At 44.2% G+C, this 17,630-nt stretch overlaps 1 protein-coding gene across 5 annotated transcripts; it reads left to right on the forward strand.

Moving 5' to 3' along the window:
- The first annotated feature begins 701 nt into the window (after positions 1-701).
- abch1 (ATP-binding cassette, sub-family H, member 1) lies at positions 702-17,229 on the forward strand. Of its 5 annotated transcripts, none has more exons than XM_057046811.1 (21): positions 949-1,353; positions 1,762-1,857; positions 2,687-2,835; positions 3,393-3,552; positions 4,044-4,198; positions 5,256-5,363; positions 5,949-6,042; positions 7,439-7,513; positions 7,706-7,886; positions 7,973-8,069; positions 8,146-8,314; positions 8,506-8,606; positions 10,188-10,258; positions 10,353-10,402; positions 10,575-10,631; positions 10,788-10,858; positions 10,968-11,056; positions 11,310-11,413; positions 12,868-13,027; positions 13,473-13,577; positions 14,137-17,229. In XM_057046811.1, exons 3-21 carry the CDS (start codon positions 2,702-2,704, stop codon positions 14,241-14,243), a joined length of 2,088 nt encoding a protein of 695 aa, XP_056902791.1. In that variant the 5' UTR covers positions 949-1,353; positions 1,762-1,857; positions 2,687-2,701; the 3' UTR covers positions 14,244-17,229. The 5 variants fall into 5 exon arrangements, with proteins under 5 accessions (XP_056902789.1, XP_056902791.1, XP_056902792.1 ...); XM_057046812.1 differs by having other exon boundaries at positions 1,804-1,857; XM_057046809.1 differs by lacking the exons at positions 949-1,353; positions 1,762-1,857 and adding an exon at positions 702-848.
- Positions 17,230-17,630: the final 401 nt, after the last annotated feature.

Consider the following 17,630-nt stretch of genomic DNA (forward strand, 5'->3'; position numbering starts at 1 on the left):
GCCATCGCGTGGCTTGATGAGATACTGCACCACCGAGCTGTACGGTGGCCTGCTCTGGACCATCTTAATTTTTTCGCTTCAGCACAATTTCCGACAATGACTGACCAAGTAAACTGTAAACTGTTCATTGGCTATCAATAGAAAACCATCCGCACATAGAATGAACACCTCACCTTAATCATTTATTCAATTGTAAAAACCTGAGATTACAATAAAACACTTCACAGTCAATTCTTGTTATTAAATTTGAATACTCGCCCGTAGACTGATCACTTCTATGCTATATTATACTATATAGTTGATTTCGGTGTTCTATGCTGCCATCTAGTGTTTTCTCTTGAAACGACACAATGACCTGAATCATGTCTGAAATATTTCTTTATATTTTTATTACTTCGTTAGCACTGATGCCGATTAATCGCGTCATATTAACCTTTTTACTGTGTTATTTTACCCCTCTTAAACATTATAACCAGAACTGTTCCAAGAATCTAAACTTCTGAAATAGACCTGCCAAGGTAGCATCTATTCAAAATAATCAGATGGTTTTGTGGGCTGTAGTTCCACAACTCCGGATAGAAAACTCAGATGTTCCTTTGGGAACATGAAATCAAGCCTACGGCAGATAGCCTGAAACGGTTATTGCCTCTGCTGTCACAGAGCAGTTGATTCGATTCTGATGTCCCACGGCTCATCATCCCCTCTCCCTTTCCCTCCCCCTCTCCCCCTCTCTCGCTGCCTCCCCAGTCGTGCAGTCCGCCCTTCTCCCTGCTGCCATGGCCGCAGAGGCTGCCGGCCGGGATGATGCGACGGTCCGCCCTGCAGAGTGCAACGAGATGGAGGAGCGGGTAAGTGGAAAACTTTGCTAAAGACCGTTTGCAAACATGAAAAAAAAAAAAAAAATCTCCGTATTCAACCGCATCAGGCCTGAATCCTCCCCCACGAAGCTCGCTGTCGCAGCATCATGGGGAGGAATCACAGGATGCGCATCACTGCAGCGGCAACCTCCAATACTTGCACAGGCTTGCCACAGGCTTCCGTTGAGACATTTAAATGTTGAGGCACGGGGGCGGACTTTTCCCTCACGCAAACGAGCGAGAATCGCGCACAGACGAGCGGGGGAGCGCCGCGCGGCGGAGCGCACAGCCGCTGCTGCGCGTCCAGCGTCAAATACAGAATTGAAAGTGCGGCAGCTGCTTGGGTGTAGGCTACCGACACGCAGCTTATAAATAACCCGACGTTCTCACTCGCCTCACATTATGCGGAATCCGGGGGGGAATTTGAGCGCGCCTGCTTAAGCCCGATTTCTTCCACTTGGCGCTGACGCAAGTTGGCAACATCTTGGCAGAGGAGGTATGCATTTACTCTGATCAGCAGAGCGGGAGAGAGGCGAGGATGAATGGAAAGAGAGGGCTTTGTGTGCCGGGCGAAGCTTCCTTCCTGGCTGGTAATAGAACTGTCAGTTTTAATACTGACTGTAAATGTCAAACGTACCAGATCCGTAAAATCATTTAAATCGTGAGAGATTCCGCAAAATAAATCCAAACCCAGACTTTAAATCGGGCTTCTCTGATTCAAAAATCACGTTTCTGCAAACAGCACAGCTATTTTTCAAGATATGTTTAAATACTAGGAGCACACTGGCACATGTGCTCAGTTCACCAGTGAGTAAATCTACCTGTTGCGGGCTGTGGTGTGTACCCACCCACCCTCCACCAGTGCAGGTAAACCTGTTCTTCCGCTTCCTGGGTTTTCATTCAGCTGATCACATGCTCTTGTGGTTGTTGTCTTCATTCTGCGAAGCCATCAGTCTTCATCCTTCCATCTTTTGCTTCCTTGTAACCAGCTTCTCTCGGGGTGAGTGTTTTTGTCTTTTCATGTTTCTAATAGATCCTAATGTAGGTTAAAGGTTAACAAAGCGAGACAGAGGATTGTTGATTCTTAGTAGCCTAATTTACAACTCCCTTGCCAACATCTTGCAGACGTGGGCTTCGATAATCTTGCAGGAAAATGAGAGATGACGGATTAGTGGAGAGTGGGGGAAACCGATGAAGGAGGGCTGTTATAAGAGATTATTGCACAAAGGACTGAGTTCAGGCTCAAGTGCTGCTAAAGTCCAACAAGTCATATTAAAGCAGCGGAAATGTCAAAATCCAGAGTGGCGCGGTGTATTCTTTTGCTAGAAAGACAACATTTGCTTTAAGTGATTGTTTTTCACTTTACTATGCAGCAGCACCTTTTCCCACTGTTTTAATTAATTTGGACTTAAATATTTGGGACATCTACAGTGCAGCGGGAAAAAGTGAAACAGTGAGTTCTGAGACTTGAAAAATGTTAACTAGGGGCTAAAACCAAAAGCGAGAGGAAGCTGGTTCCATGAATTAGAGGCCATAACTGCAAAACAGGTTCATAATTAGAATCTGGACAGCTGAGGGGAAACAGCCCCATATCTAAAATTAATGGAACACATGCAAATAATGAGGAAGTGTGAGTGCTTTCAGAGAAAGAGCACAACCGCACCGTTGTGCACGCACGCAGCTGCCATTCACCTGAAATATCGACTAATTCCAGGTTGTGTTGTCTATATCATCCCTTGCTTCTACTAGTGCCATCTACCTTTTGCAGAAAGGCTTCCATGATGGGATGATTTTCCCTAATTGCTCCTGACATCTCTTCTCTCGGCCAGCTCAGGGACGGTGAAATGAAGACTGATTTGGAAGCTTCTCTGCCTTCTGGTCAGGAGGATTATGCGATCCGCTGCCGAGACGTGTGCCGCTCTTACGGCAAACTGAAGGTCCTGAACAACCTCAACCTGAGCGTACCCCAGGGACAAATGTAAGTCCAACGCCATCAACCAAACCCAGCTGGACAGAAGTGGTTAGCTATGACACCTTATGCTGGAATACGTCATTATTCTAAAAAGGTGGAGAAGTTGCACATTAATGTTGTTCTAGTGTAAAGTCCAATTTTAAACCCGTTAACCAGAGCTGCTGCAGTCTGTTGATGGTCCATTCCTGTCGCTCCTCTCCCCGTGAGAAAAATTTGACGTCAGTCGTCGTGTGAGCCGATCACCGCTCTCACACATACCAGCGTTCCTGAGCTGAGAGTAACGCTCAGATTTAACAACAATTAAATCAAAAACAACTTCCTCACTTCACCACAGATGTCTGACGTCCATTAGGAGTTTATAGAATCATTGTGTGTTGCCAAGTGAGGTCTCCCAGCCAGTCGTTTTTATCTAATTTCAGCATCATGTTATCTGTACAGTCTCACATAAACAGTTCTCTGCCTGCTCTCTTTGATCTTCCAGCTGTCCTGTTTCAGAAGATGCACTTTCAGCTCAACCTCCCTCCTGACAGGAAACTATTTCTTCTTTCGTGAATGTGTTGCAGTTACGGCCTTTTAGGGCCCAGTGGATGTGGGAAGACCACGTTACTGAAATGCATCGTGGGAACTCTGAAAATCCCTCGGGGCCACATCACTGTACTGGGGAAGCCGCCTGCGTTTCCTGGGCATGAAGTTCCAGGAAAGATGGTTGGATACATGCCGCAGGTACTGTTTAACACAACTAATGTTCTTATATGAGATTAAAATTGCTTCAAAGTGGCAACCCTTGGAAATATTCCTTGTTCGAGCACACAATTAAATCCATCTGAAAAAGGTATGAATTCAGCATCAAATCCAAGTGTCTGGTAGCTGTTGTGCACCTCCTTTAAGCTTCTCCCTTCAGAACAGAAGTGGAAACAGAAGCCTGGCGCCTCAGGAGATTCCTTAAACTACTGTTGCCATCTGAAACAGCCACAACCCTCCACCTGAGAGGGGCCCAGATGTGAGATCTCATCTGCTCCCCCGGGCTCAGTTGTTGTGCTGAGCTTGTTTTTGTTGTCTTGAACAGTGCGGGTGTTAAACAGTCATTTACGCGGTAATCATGTATCATATAGAGACTAAATCCCAACACCCATAAAACCTCGAACCTCTCTGACACATCTTTGACCTCTCAACAAGTGCACGTCTTCTCTGTGTGCGTCTATCTTATCTCCCAGGACCTGGCGTTGTACAGCGAGTTCACCATCAGCGACACCTTGGTCTTCTTTGGGCGAATCCACGGGCTGACGTCAAAGGAAACCCAGGCACGCATGGACTTTCTCATCGACTTCCTGGATCTACCTCAGAAGAACAGTCTGGTCCGACATCTCAGGTTGGGCCGCTACTTTGACTCTTTCTCTTCTCCCGGATGATCTGGCCTCTGTTACACTGTAGGATTGAGGTTTTACAGCCTGAACTGCAGGTTTATTCCAATAGGGCACATTCTAACCCAGCAGATCAGTTTGGCCACTGAATTTGTAGGTTCAGCGATAACAATAGCCTTTAGCTCTGTCACAAGTTTGAAATGAATTCCTTCCCTTTTTCGTTCAAGTCCAACACCCCCCCTTCCCCATTCTGGCAGTGCAGGTTCGCAACCTTTTGTGTTTACACCCACAGAGAACATGGAAACACATGCTCTTTATCTGCTGGAGGGTTTACAGTCCCGCTGAACAAACGGTCTTATCTGCACAGCTTTGCTTGATCAGTTAATTGCCTGCAGCTCATTTTACAGTCCTTCTTTTAAAAAGACATGAAAAGCTGTTTTCATTTTTCAAAATTAATTGTGAATTGAGTGAAGAAATTGGTTTTTGCTACTTTAACACTGTGCAGTTGTTGATGGAAACGTTAACATTCAACTATTTTGTACTTAAGTGGCAAAGGTTATTCTGGCCCAAGATGTTTCTTAAACCTCTCCTATTAGCATAATGTTCCTCTCATCTTCAGTGCAACTGGTTTCATCTGAAAAGGATAAGCAATGGGTGTTTGTTCTCCTCAGGTGTTTTGTGAGACACATGTTGTTGTTGCCTACCATGAAAGGCATTTCTGGTATGAGTGAATTCTCCTTGCGGCTCGTGACCACAAACTTTTGTTTTGTTCAAATGAATCTTGGTATATTAGCAAAGTGGTGACAGTCATCGCTTTCACAAATGTTCAAAGTCTGAGCCGGGAGCGTCAGTCAGGCATGTTCCATCCTTCCACATCACGCGCTCTGTTGTTTTCTACTGTGTTGTCAGGCAGGTTCGTCCCCACCCACAACCTCCTGCTACTGAATGGCATGCATAGAGATGAGATGCTTTATTAGCTAAAAAAAAAAGACTAAGAAACGTGGGAGAACCTTTCGTTGGCACTCTGTGGCTGTTGTCCTGACTGGTTTATTTTGCTGGTTGCAGTGGTGGTCAAAAGCGCCGGGTGTCTCTGGGAGCAGCTCTCCTGCAGAATCCAGAACTTCTCATCTTGGATGAGCCGACAGTAGGAGTGGACCCTGTTCTCAGAGCTAAGTGAGTCACACACAAATATACACTCGTATGTCCTTGCACTTCTATCTTTAGACGTAATGCGTTACCCAGCCCCTTACTTGAACCCTAATCATTCCAACACTTACCAGAACCCTGACCTAAACCCAATTCCAATCACAACCTTAAGACCAAGTCTTAACCCTCAAACTATCGTTTGAAGTTGTGAGGACCAGTCAAAATGTCCTCACTACTCAATAATGTCCTCACTTGGATTGTAAAATGAGGATTTTGTTAGTCAGTGTGCAACAAGTACAAACACACACACCAAACCTGATTAATCTCTCTGGGCTTAATCTCAATAATGTGCCCCCTGTGTGTTTACCAAGTTGATACCATCTTTCTACTTCCTGTAAGGAACTGACAATGACAGGAAGTGGTGAGATTCTTTTGTTTCAGTTTCTCTGTCTGCGTATGATTGTCTGCCATCATCAGTTTACAGCTGACAGCTGCACAACTGTCATGGACACTCATGCTGCCTCCTCCTGACACCATCCATTAATAAGGAAATCTGTTGCCGAGCCAGTCAAGCGTTCCCTAACATCTCTGGTGCCTCCATCTCGTCTCCAGGATCTGGCAGCACCTGGTGGAGATCGTGAAGACGGGAAAAGTCTCCGTCATCATCACCACACACTACATCGAAGAGGCCCGGCAAGCCAACGTGGTCAGATAATTAATTTGCTCATTAATGCACATACGCGCGTGCACATAAGCACACATGGCCAAATTAGGCATAAATGGAACCTCATCAGCAGGCTTCAGAAGTGGAATTCCCTCTGATGTCTTTATGCAGCATTTTACAAAGGTTTTCCCACAGTTTTCCCTCTTTAGTTCACTAATTGGGTCTTTTGTTTCTGTATCTCAAAGCATAAATTTATCACATGTTGTTGTGCTTGCGATTTTTTGATGTCTAAAGGTGCCCACAACGACAGAAACCCGAGTTTCCAGATAAGTCGTCGCCTGATAGAAGATTACTGCTGCGATTGCAGTTTTTCTCAGTTTATCTGATGCACTCAAAACCCGATGTCGACGGTGGACTTTCACAGTCGCTGATTAAAATTTGTTCCCTGTGCAAACCAAACGCCATCCAGCCACATGCAGGCTCGTGCACGCTCATGCACGCAGAATAGGAATAACAATCTACAAAGAGCTGCTCTAGATGTTTTCTCATTGAATTTGTGCACTCGCAGATTTACTCCTGTCAGTGACACAGAGAACCTGTAGTGACAAGGTCGCATGCTGGAATTCTGCACAAACAATGGCTCTTCACCCCCCCCCCATTCACTGCCTGTCAAACTAATGCCTGAACAAATCCACTGAATGAACCAAGTAATTGTTTCAAAACTAATCTTCTTGTGAAGTCCATAAACCATAAATTAGTGCATCATAAGGCAACTTTGTTTCTTTTTCGCCAATAATGCCTCATTCTGGAGACTTACTGGTGCAATTTATACTATCCTACCACCATTCTAAGACCCTGATATATATTTAAAAGCGTTGAAATATCTGTTGAATACTGTTGTATTGCTTCCCCAGAAAAAGACTTCCAGTATCAACGCTGATCACGTCCCGTTGGATCACATAACTCGTATTTAAATATCCCACATAGCACAGAGAACAGCCTGAACTCTTCAGCCCATCTATGTAGGTTCCACATTTCTGCACACCTGTGCATGCAGAGCTTTTCATTTCAGACAAAAATGAGATCTAAGGTCATTTTGACATCGTGCTGATACAGCTACATGTAAAAGCGAGCCAAAAAAAGTAGCTAAAAACCAGTTTAACCACTCTGGTAACACTCAGGGTTCAATGGTGTGTGCAGAGCCAAGGTTCAAAATAAACACCGATCAACTGCTGAGGAATGACTTCCGTAAACACGTTTGATCTATCATCATTCCCGCAGCGCATGCGTCACCCACTTATCACAAAAATGTGCCAAAATATGCCACCAAATGGCTGTTTAATGACCTTATAACATGATTTAACATCTTCTTTATAAGTTCATAGAGCCAGACTTGATCCCCGTTTGCAACTGTTGTTGTTTCTGACCTCTTCTGCAGGTTGGTCTCATGAGGAACGGACATTTGCTGGCTGAAAGTCCTCCAGATGCACTTATGAAGCAGCACAGCGCAACAGTGAGTACAATGGTCGTGGACGCCCCAAAATAAAACCTAAACAGTGGGTCCCCCTCCTGCATGCTAGAATGTGTTTCCATGTTTCCATAGAAGCCTTTAACGGACAATTTGAGTTGATATGCATCCTTCTACCCAGGATTGCAGGTCATGACATGTAGTTCTTTCACTCATCTATTTTTTGTGCGCTTGCAGACACTCGAGCAGGCTTTCCTGCAGCTGTGTGAGATCTCAGACCAGAGCGGTTCCAAACGGGAGTCCGTCCCACCAGGCGGCACATTGGACGAGAGTCAGTCTTTCGAGAGCGGGAAAGACGAGAGTCAACCAATACTCGGGGTCGGGCCGGTGCCCGGCGAGGAAATTCCCAAATGCTCAGGTCAGCACAGTTTCATCTTTCAGGGTGGGAATGCTTAAAGATAATGTAATAAACGATGATAAACACCATCCTTCTCCTGTGTTTAGCGGACTGGAAGGTGCGAGCCAGACACCTCCTGCCAAAGCTGAGGAACATTGCTGCTCTGACCATTAAAACTATGGTGCGAATGAAGAGGATGCCAGGGTACGTGGGAGACGATAGCACGACATGTTTGCGTGGACTGTAATGGCAGGAGTCACCTCCTCTTCTGTGTCTGCAGCTCCTTGTGTTTCCAGTTCCTGCTGCCCGTCATCCAGATCTCTCTGATCTGTCTGTGCGTCGGTGGAGACCCAAGAGGGATCCAGGTCGCCGTGGTGAACAACGAGACGTCAACCAACGCCTACAGCAGATCACTGCTGTCCTTCCTGGACAACTCCAGTGTGCAACAGGTGGTTACTGAGCAGATGGATGTCCAGCCCTCAGACTGGATTTGATTAAGAGTTTCACTTCAGTTTACTAAAAATAAGTTTCACTTCAGTTTACTACAGAACAAAGATGATGACCTTTAATTCTAAGGTTATACATGCTTCTCTAAAACAATCAAATGTAATTTATGTCACCCCCACATATACATCCATAGGTGCCATTATCCCACAAAGATGCATTTGAAGGGATCTATAATGGGGAGTACTGGGGCGTCATCGGCTTCAGTTCAAACTTCACCAAATACCTAAGGAAAAGGTGAGCTCAGCCTCTAAGTTTTGTACAATAAAATAGGTCGAAATGCACCAATAAGACATTTTTGGCTACCACTGATGAAATGTGTAGAATAAATGTTTAAAACAGTGTATAAAAACCCAATATTTGCAGAAGCTCTGTGCGTGAGAGCTCAGTGTAGAAAGAGGAAGGTGAAGTCAAAAACATTTGTGTGTCAGTTCAAATTGTGGTCACTGAACCCAGTACAGGAAATCAACATTTTAAAAAAAGAATCAACTGCGCGATTCCTCTTCACATTCCTGATCCATTGCTGTCTGTCCTGGTTTAGCCCCACTTCTCCTCCTCCTCTCACGTGCACTGGCTCAGGTTATGATTACCGGCAGTGTTCATATATCTCATCCATTACTGAAGATGGTGTTGGTGTGCATCGGTTTCAATTCCTGACGTCACACTGAAGCCACACAAAAGCAGGCGTCTCTGGCAGAGCACCGATGTGACGCACTGACAGCATTCCAGCTTCAAGGCAAATTCCAGGACAAAACACACACACACTTAATCAATATGCTATGAGGTCCGTTACAATATCTTTAGCAGCAATTACTATTTTTTTTTATTGAGACAGCCATCACAATTTACACCTGTGTAGCATGAGTCATTTTAGATGCACAATAAATCTCTGGAAAGCAACTCATAAACACGGGCAGCCACAAAATGTTGCGTTAGTCTACAGTTTAAATTGCTCCTAGCTTCACCATCTTCAAGCTGACTGTACCTTTCTGCCACCAGCGTGAATACAGACTTAACTGGCATTAATTCCACCTCTGAATCAGCATCATGTGAGGATGAGTCAAGTGTGGGCGTTGTTGTCCTGGATGCCGATTGTGGCCCTGCTGGTGCGCGTCTGAGTGTGTGATTGCGTCTGGGTAGACGGTCTGGTCCTTCCTGTCCCTAACACACCTGACACGACCAAAGACACACTCATTCTTGTTGAAGAAGACAAAAGTTGTCACCTCACCTGTCGTGAGAAGGCATACATTGACTACTAAATCTGATCCTCTAGTCTGACAGTAAGTTGATAACAAGACACACGTAATTACAATATTGTTAAAAAGAAGCTTTCTAAAATAGTAATGCCTCTTCTCTGTTATGAGGACTAGCAGCCTCTCCTCATTTTGGAAACTTTCTGTGGTACCTTTCTTTATATTTTACACTGTGTTTATTATAGTTTGAAGTAAAGTTTAACAATTGAATTGATGAAATCATTGGTTTCAGCCCTCAGAGCTCTTCTGTGCGGCTATTCTCTGTTGGCAAAGAGGCTAATTAAACCCAACCGAGTCCTTATAGGTACACAGCTTGGCTGCAACAGGTTGTGATGCATATCAGTATTTGCCGAATACAAATTTAACCATAAACACCAGTATGAAGCCATGCTGGTGTTTTTGAATGTCAATCTGAAATAATTACTGCGTGTAATCTGGTTGGAGTTCATGTTGGTTTCTATGTTGTGGCATAATCTGGTGTTTTATATTTCGATTACAATAGTTGAAATTTGTAGTCCAGCATCAATAACCTTATGGGATTATGAGCCTGTCCCTGCTTTAACAGGATGGTGGAGCGACAGGTTTCCAGGGAGGTGGTCGATGGTGGCTCGGCCCATGTCTGGTTGGATCTCACAAGTACGATGAAATACAAGAAGTTAGAGGAATGTCTTGAAATCACTACAGATGTATGAGACATATTTACAGACAAGCTGTTTGTGTTTGTGGTTAGACCGGCAGATTGCCTTAATGCTCCAGAAGAAGCTCCACGATGCCTTTCAGGTCTGTGTATTCCATGAGGACAGTCAGATTCAAGCATAAGAAATCAAAAATCACAAGGTTGAACTCAGGATTAATGTGATATATTGATACATTATGAATAATACTGGGTTATGGATGAAGCCTTTTCATTAAATGGCCACTAGAAACACCTTCCTGTGTCTTCTGTTTGCAGGCTTTTGTGGATCATAAGTTGGGTAGCATGTCCTACCTGGTCTCCTTACCAATAAAGGTAAAAATAACAGGGTAAGAAGAAAGGCGGCAGTAAGAACAAATGCATGGAGAAACACATTTGTAGTCCAGTCAAACGTTGCAAGAAATCTGAGTCTGTTCCTAATAAACTTACAACCTGCACATGAATGTTCACTGTAACTTTTGCTGCTGGCAGTTTGAAGAGCCGATTTATGGCAGCATGAACACGGACTTCACGACATTTGTGACACCTGGAGCTGTTCTGAGGTCAGTCAGTCGCACAATTAATTAATAGTGATCAGTAAATTTAAGAAAAATGTTTCCTGGGCGTGTTGTTACATTAGAGTTTCAGTGAATTTTCTCTCCTACCCCACAGTATCACCTTTTACCTGGCCGTGGGGCTGACGGCTCTCTCCTTTGTTCTGGAGAGGAAGGAGGGACTTTTGGATAGGTGCTGGGTGGCAGGTGAGATGGTCTCTCTCTCTTTCTCTCCGTGTCTCTCTCCCACACAAAATTAGACACGTTGCAGTTCTATATCAAGCCGATAGGGGGAGTGCTGTAGTCAATATTATACGGGCGTGTGAGAAACAACTTACTATCTCACAATAATTTTTTTAGATATATCTGATAAAAATCTGCAGTTAATTATTACTCAGTTCGGTTTTCTATCATGAGATTTGATGAGTCAGTGATGAATAATGTGATTCTCTTGTACCAGGCGTGAGCTCTCTGGAAACGATGCTGGCTCACCTCTTCTCTCAGCTGCTCGTCATCAGCGTTCAGATCATCCTGCTGCTCCTCTTCATACTGCTCGTCTTCAATGTAAGGAAAACCCTCACAGGAAGACCCTTCTCACAACAGCAACAAAGTAATCCAGTTTGCTGCACAAACCAAATAAGAACAGATTGACTGCTAACTTTTATTACCTTCAGAGCTTTATGATCCCAATAAAATTCATACCTGTTTGCAAAAACAGACCACGAAACACTGACAGGATTTAAAGCAGACCCATATGATCTTCATCAAATTAAACTGCTACTTAGTCATTTTTTTCTTTCCTTTTGGACAGCCAAATGCAAATAAAAGATCATCACATTCCTAATTTGTAACGGGATTGGCAGAAGGTTTAGTCATTACTAGCTATTACGCTGCTTCTTTCCATCCAGACAGAGTTAAATATGTGAAATTAGAGTCCTAATTATTCCATATAATTAATTGTAAACACATGTAGCAGTTTCAACAACGTGACCTATCGTTTCCTCTGTCTCTGTGAGTTTTTAAGTGCAGGTCCGAAAGTCACAGAAGTCACGTGAACTCCTGTTTTTCAATCATTTTTATTAACCAATCAATGCACAGAGAAGATACTCAGAGGACAAAAGAGGACAAATGAGTGTTTATGTTATGGTGTCCTTGCAGACATGGGTTTTTATGGCTCTACAGACTGCTCTGTGTGTGTGTGTGTGTGTGTGTGTGTGTGTGTGTGTGTGTGTGCGTGCATGTGTAAGAGAGAGAGTGTGTTAATTAAGGTGCAGAAGTCCAGAGAGACCACCGCTGCATAAATCACTTCCTGCTCTGGTCGTATCCAGGGACAAATCCCGGGATTGCTGTGGCAACCGGGTAGTCATGTGGCCTCTCGGCGCAGGTCTATTTTTGCACGTTGTCAGGGGAGACGGATAGTGTCCTAACACACTGAAGCACAAGTGCACTGGCACACACCAGTCTTGCAAATGCCTGCAGATTGAAGTTAACGGAATGATCAACTTCTGTGTCTCTGGAGCCAGGACATTTCCCTCTGTTATTTGGCCCCGAAGACTTTCACGTCTTATGCAACGCCGCTGGTCTGGTAACAGTCTCTGCAAATGCCAGCTAAACTTAATCAGGGGTGACATTACTTTTGATTTATTGTTGTGCTTTTGGCTCCAGATGAGTGCAGAGCATCAGTGTGTCTGTCTCTGTAAGTTTCTCCCCCGTTCCCTTTATCCCTGTTTCTCTTGATCTTATCGCCGCTTTTCTTCAAAGACCTTTGCGGTGTTGGATTTTTTTACTCTCAAATGACAGAGTTCGAATAATGCATCATCCATCATCATACACTTTTCATGCCCCGTAAAACAAAATCAACATCACGACCGAGCGAATTGTCCTTTTAACTCGGAGGACATCTGGGTGGAAGCTTTAGTGTGTAGCAGACATGAAGGAAAGCTCTCTACCCTGTTCTATCTCCACATTTAGTCTTTTTCTAATCCGCCTCCGTCTTTCTCCCTCTTTTGGCTCTGTAGATGCCTAATGAAGGATCCTTGGTGCTGATCATCATCCTCATCGTGCTTCAGGGAGTCACCGGCATCTCGTTCGGCCTCGTCATCTCGGCCGCAATTGACGATGAGCAGAGTGCCAACCAGGCCGCCCTGGGCATCTTCTACCCAAACCTCATCATCAGCGGTAGGCCTGCTCGGACCGGTTTGAGCCCAGAAATGACGAGTGTGACTTATCTGATGTGGTGGAGGTATAATCCTCTCAGAAAGATATGGTGCCAAGTGTATATCATAACGTACAATAACTGACTTTTGTCTCAATTTAAGCATGTTTTTTTACAAAATAAAGGGCACATTGTGCAGAAAAGAGGAGTATTACATCATGGAGATCATCTGAATTACAGCAAGAAGCTACCAAACTAAACTGAGCAGATGTTTCTGGGCAGCTTTTTCAGGTTCCATGATCAAACATTCCTCTGCTGCTCTGGATGTTGCAAGTTAATTCTTTCAACAGGATAACCTTTAGAGAAATATTAGATCGTTTATGTGCTTTATGGAGTCTATTGCTGGAATAGAACATCCAGATATGCGCTGTGCTTTGTCAAACCTGAGGCAAGCGTCCTGTTCTGCAGGTATCATCTGGCCTGTGGAGTGTATTCCGTATCCTCTTCGCTACATCAGCCTGGCTCTTCCGCAGACCTACGCCTCCGAGGCCCTCCGCTGTATCATGTACAGAGGTGAAGCACCCCTTACACAACACTCATTGGTTCCATCGGTTTGCTGTCTGCTGTGTGGTGGAGATGTCCACACAAACACACACACAGACCCACACACAGAGCTCATTAGCCAGCCTTCTAAATCATTAATCACTTCTGGATCCGGTGTAACTCAGGCTGGTGGAATGTGAGGGGTACTGGTTTCGCTCTCTCCCCCAGTCCTACTCTGTTCCGTGGCCGTTTCACTTCTAAACAGTCCTCATCTATGTTACATGATAGGTCCATGCACAGGAAGTCACAGGAGCCACTTCCTGTATGTAGATCTTATCATGCAGGATCATTAATTAAAGCTAACTTAAAAACTCAGAAAATTCAGGAAAAAGGCTGTTTGAAAGTGGAACCAAAATCATACTTGTGTTTTTCCAGTATGCAGTGTTACTGCAGTTTTTCCTCACCAACTAAACAAAGTAGATTTGATTGGAAAAACTGGAGGTTTAAAGTAGAAAATCCTGTCTTGTAAAGTTTGAAACTCATTCAGTGCTTGCACGCTACATGCTAATAGTCAGGTGTTTTTCGGCAGGTTGGGGTCTGTCTCAGTTTATGGTGTGGCGAGGCTTCGCAGTCACCCTGGGCTGGAACACCTTCTTCCTCATCCTGGCCACCGTCATCCTTAAGCTGCGGACATGATCGTTTGGTCCCGGTGAGCTGACCCATCTGGGAATGAGACCTGGGGAAACAGCAACTGACCTGAGCCTCAGGATCTGTGGGGCAGAGAAGGGAAGGTAGAAGCAGGGACGACTGTGGATCCATGCACTGAGCTGCCCGACTCCTCCACATTGTCACCCTGTCTCACACACACACACACACACACACACACACACACACACACACACACACACACACACCACACACACACACACACACACCCAGCTGCGCCAATCTGCAACAGTGACCAGTGCAATTTCAAAATGCTTCACACTGAAGTTGACAACAAACAAGACTGTCGGTGCTCAACAGAGCGGACGCACAGTTAAACTTTTGTGTGCAGCTGGTTTAACGTTTTCACCCTATCATTGGATTATTCTCCATCTCAGGGTCATATGTTCACTTTTTGGGAATTTCTACTTGCCCTTGCTCTTAATGTCAACAGAGAGGTTGAGCTGTGCACCTTTAGGATGTTCTGATTACGTGACTCAGCGCTGACTTTAAGATTCCAAGCGTTGTCTGACACGACACGTGAAAATGTTTTTTTTTTCCTGGTTGCTTTACAAGCAGGAAACTGAGGAGCAGATTGTGTTGCGTTGAGTCCCAGAAAAAGGTTTTGAAAAATGCCAATTCCTCTGCAGCGTCCAGGAAAATCCTCCCTCATCCAGGCGCCCCGCGGCAACGCGGCCTCCTCGAGTTTCCTGCTGTGTCACTGTCGTATTTCTGTCCCGCGTTGCCAAACGCACACCGTCTATTTGATGGCTGCGACTTGTGTTTTTGTGCCTGTAAATGGAAAAAATGTGGTTGGATGTTGGTGATGGGAAAATCCTGGTACTGTATCACTGTGTTTGATTATCATCCGCTTTGCTGGACAGAGTGGAGACTGTTGGATGAACGCTTCGCACAACATATGTGGTCATGTTTTCAAAAACTTCTGCAGTTAAAGTTAACGAATGTTCCTCCAACAGCAACACGGAATAAAAGCACACACGCGGGAGTGAAGCTGGTAATGGAGATGTGCCTTTGGGGTGTTGTGGAGAAGAAAAATCCAGAAATGGAGAATAAATGTGAAATCTAGAAAGATAATCACAGAAGTTTGTAGTCATTGGAGAGGAAATGGATAACACAACACTGATTTCCTTGGCTTTTTCTGCTCAGATTCTGCTTGCTTTACTGTTATTTTTAATTTTATAACAACTAAAACTATAAAAAGATCGAGAGCATCTTATTTTAATGAAAGAGGAGTTTGTTTCCTTTGTCTTCACTTGAAAATGAATCATTCAACCATTAACTTTTAATGGTCACTGAGCTTCAAAAGCCAAACGGAGGGAGGATATCTTAATCCTACACTTTTAAGATTAAATACACACCCTCTTTCAGCAAAAAAACTAGTTTTGACAGTAGTTATGAACTATATCTCAGTAGTCTGTTTATTTACATTCAGCCCATCTTTGTATACAGATAATGAACCAAATGTTTTACACAACAGCTCCGTATCTGCATGCTGAAAGTGAAACCACAGCGAGCCGGCAGAGGCTGGAAAATGTTAACCTTTACCTTAAAAACATCAGTTTGCTTGTGCCTCTGACGCTCATAATTCCTCCTGAGTTTTTTTTTATTTCATGCACCACGCAGGAATGATTAGTGGTGTCGATCTGGTTTACCTCTGTACAACAAAGAAAGTGTGCTCGTTTCCCGAAAATGAACAGAGCACACCCGTTTCGGTCCGGCATCGCACGTTGTGCCAATCTTGTAAATATTTAGAAATGTTTAGAGATTCTTATATTCACATGGACGCGGTCCGGACAGATCAGATCTTTGAACATCCGCGTCTGTGAAACTGCATACATGCTAACTGAGTGTTGTGTTTGGATGGATTGTGGAAATGGTGCTCAGCGAGAAAAACATCTATGTACAGAACAAATACGGACTCTAAGTGACCCCTGTGGATAGTTTACACTAGTTTCCAGTCTCCACATGCTGTATGTAATGTTAGAGGTTGATTTCTAAAGAGTTCCCTCCAAAGTAATGGCTTCTGCTGTACATTTGTCTTTATATCTGCCAGACGCTGCTCTCGCTTGGTATAAATAGACGAGCTCTTGCTGTGTTTTATCAAGTTATGATGACACCAATGTGCGCTCGCCTGTAATTTGTCAGCCTGTGCAGAGACGTTCTGTAGCTCTCTTCTGGATCTGAAAAAAGCCGATGGAGTCCCGCGTTGTGTTGGGATGACCTCTGCGCCTGAGAGGACCCTCAACGGCCATCACAAATCAGACGTTGTATCAGCATCCCTTAAAAATGACCACGTGCATGTATAAAAATTAGACAAACACACTTATTTATGGCGGTGTTCCTTTTACAGATTAAATTCATGCAGCAATAAATTAGCTGGTTTTTAAAGGCTTAATTGCTGGGATTTCCACTCTCCACCCTCCAATCATCTACCTCCTGTCTGTCCCCAAAGGGCATGTAGGGCGTGTACACTCCTGTGCTGTGACATGTACGCACCAAGACCGCAAATATCCTTTGTTAGAGTTGTATTTTTAAAACAATAAACCTCATTGAAAAAGCCTCTTTTTCCTCTTGTTCTGCATTTAAAAGTGGTGCCAGATTTCACTCTAAACGAAAACTCCAAAAACCCCCATGATCCTCTGGTTATATAAACAGCTGCAGGCCACAGACAACAGATGTATTCAGTGATATCATGCTTGCTTGCATCACTGTGTTTCCTGTCTCCATGGCAATGATCATGACCTCTCTGCCTTCGTGAGAAACTTCACCTGCCTGTTGAAACTGCGTGGTTTCTCTTCTGGGAGCAATAACTTAGTTCTTGTTCCTGTTTTGTGTGGTCTACACTGTTTTTACTGCTTTCAGTGTCAGAGCTTAAAAAAAACCCAACTGCCTAAAGCTCCAAATATCATTCCAAGATGGTCAAAAATGGTTCGAAATAAACTCTTTGTTATGCAAACCATTCCTGTTTAAGTCATTAATGCAACAGTAAAACTAAAAAAGAGCCCCAGAGACGATGAGTGCATTTGTGATGGACAGTCTTGTGTTACATGTGTACCAAATATACAGTGTCTTCTTACAGCAGAAGATTCCATCATGGATCTGAGCTCCCGGGAGGTTTGTTCTTCACGGACATCTCCCACCTTCTCATATGGCCTCAATTAAACCCAGCATCATCATTTCAATCCAAAAATGAGTCAGTTTGACCTGGACTCTCGCAGTCTTGAACCCATCTGACCTGAAACACACCCACATCGTCAACAAGTGTACAACCTGCCTCCTACAACACATGTCCCTCGGTCTTTACCTCAAATGCATGAACCCCCTCATGTGAGGACACTCTGCATTCAGAGTAACCCG

Source organism: Takifugu flavidus, chromosome 11, assembly GCF_003711565.1.
Source record: "Takifugu flavidus isolate HTHZ2018 chromosome 11, ASM371156v2, whole genome shotgun sequence".
Classification (NCBI taxonomy): domain Eukaryota; kingdom Metazoa; phylum Chordata; class Actinopteri; order Tetraodontiformes; family Tetraodontidae; genus Takifugu; species Takifugu flavidus.

Excerpts from the sequence above, each read along its gene's own strand:
- abch1 (XM_057046809.1), top strand. The coding sequence starts at position 777 with ATGGCCGCAGAGGCTGCCGGCCGGGATGATGCGACGGTCCGCCCTGCA. Across the intron at positions 2,836-3,392 it reads AGCGTACCCCAGGGACAAAT|TTACGGCCTTTTAGGGCCCA; the intron begins GTAAGTCCAACG and ends AATGTGTTGCAG. Across the intron at positions 3,553-4,043 it reads TGGTTGGATACATGCCGCAG|GACCTGGCGTTGTACAGCGA; the intron begins GTACTGTTTAAC and ends CTTATCTCCCAG.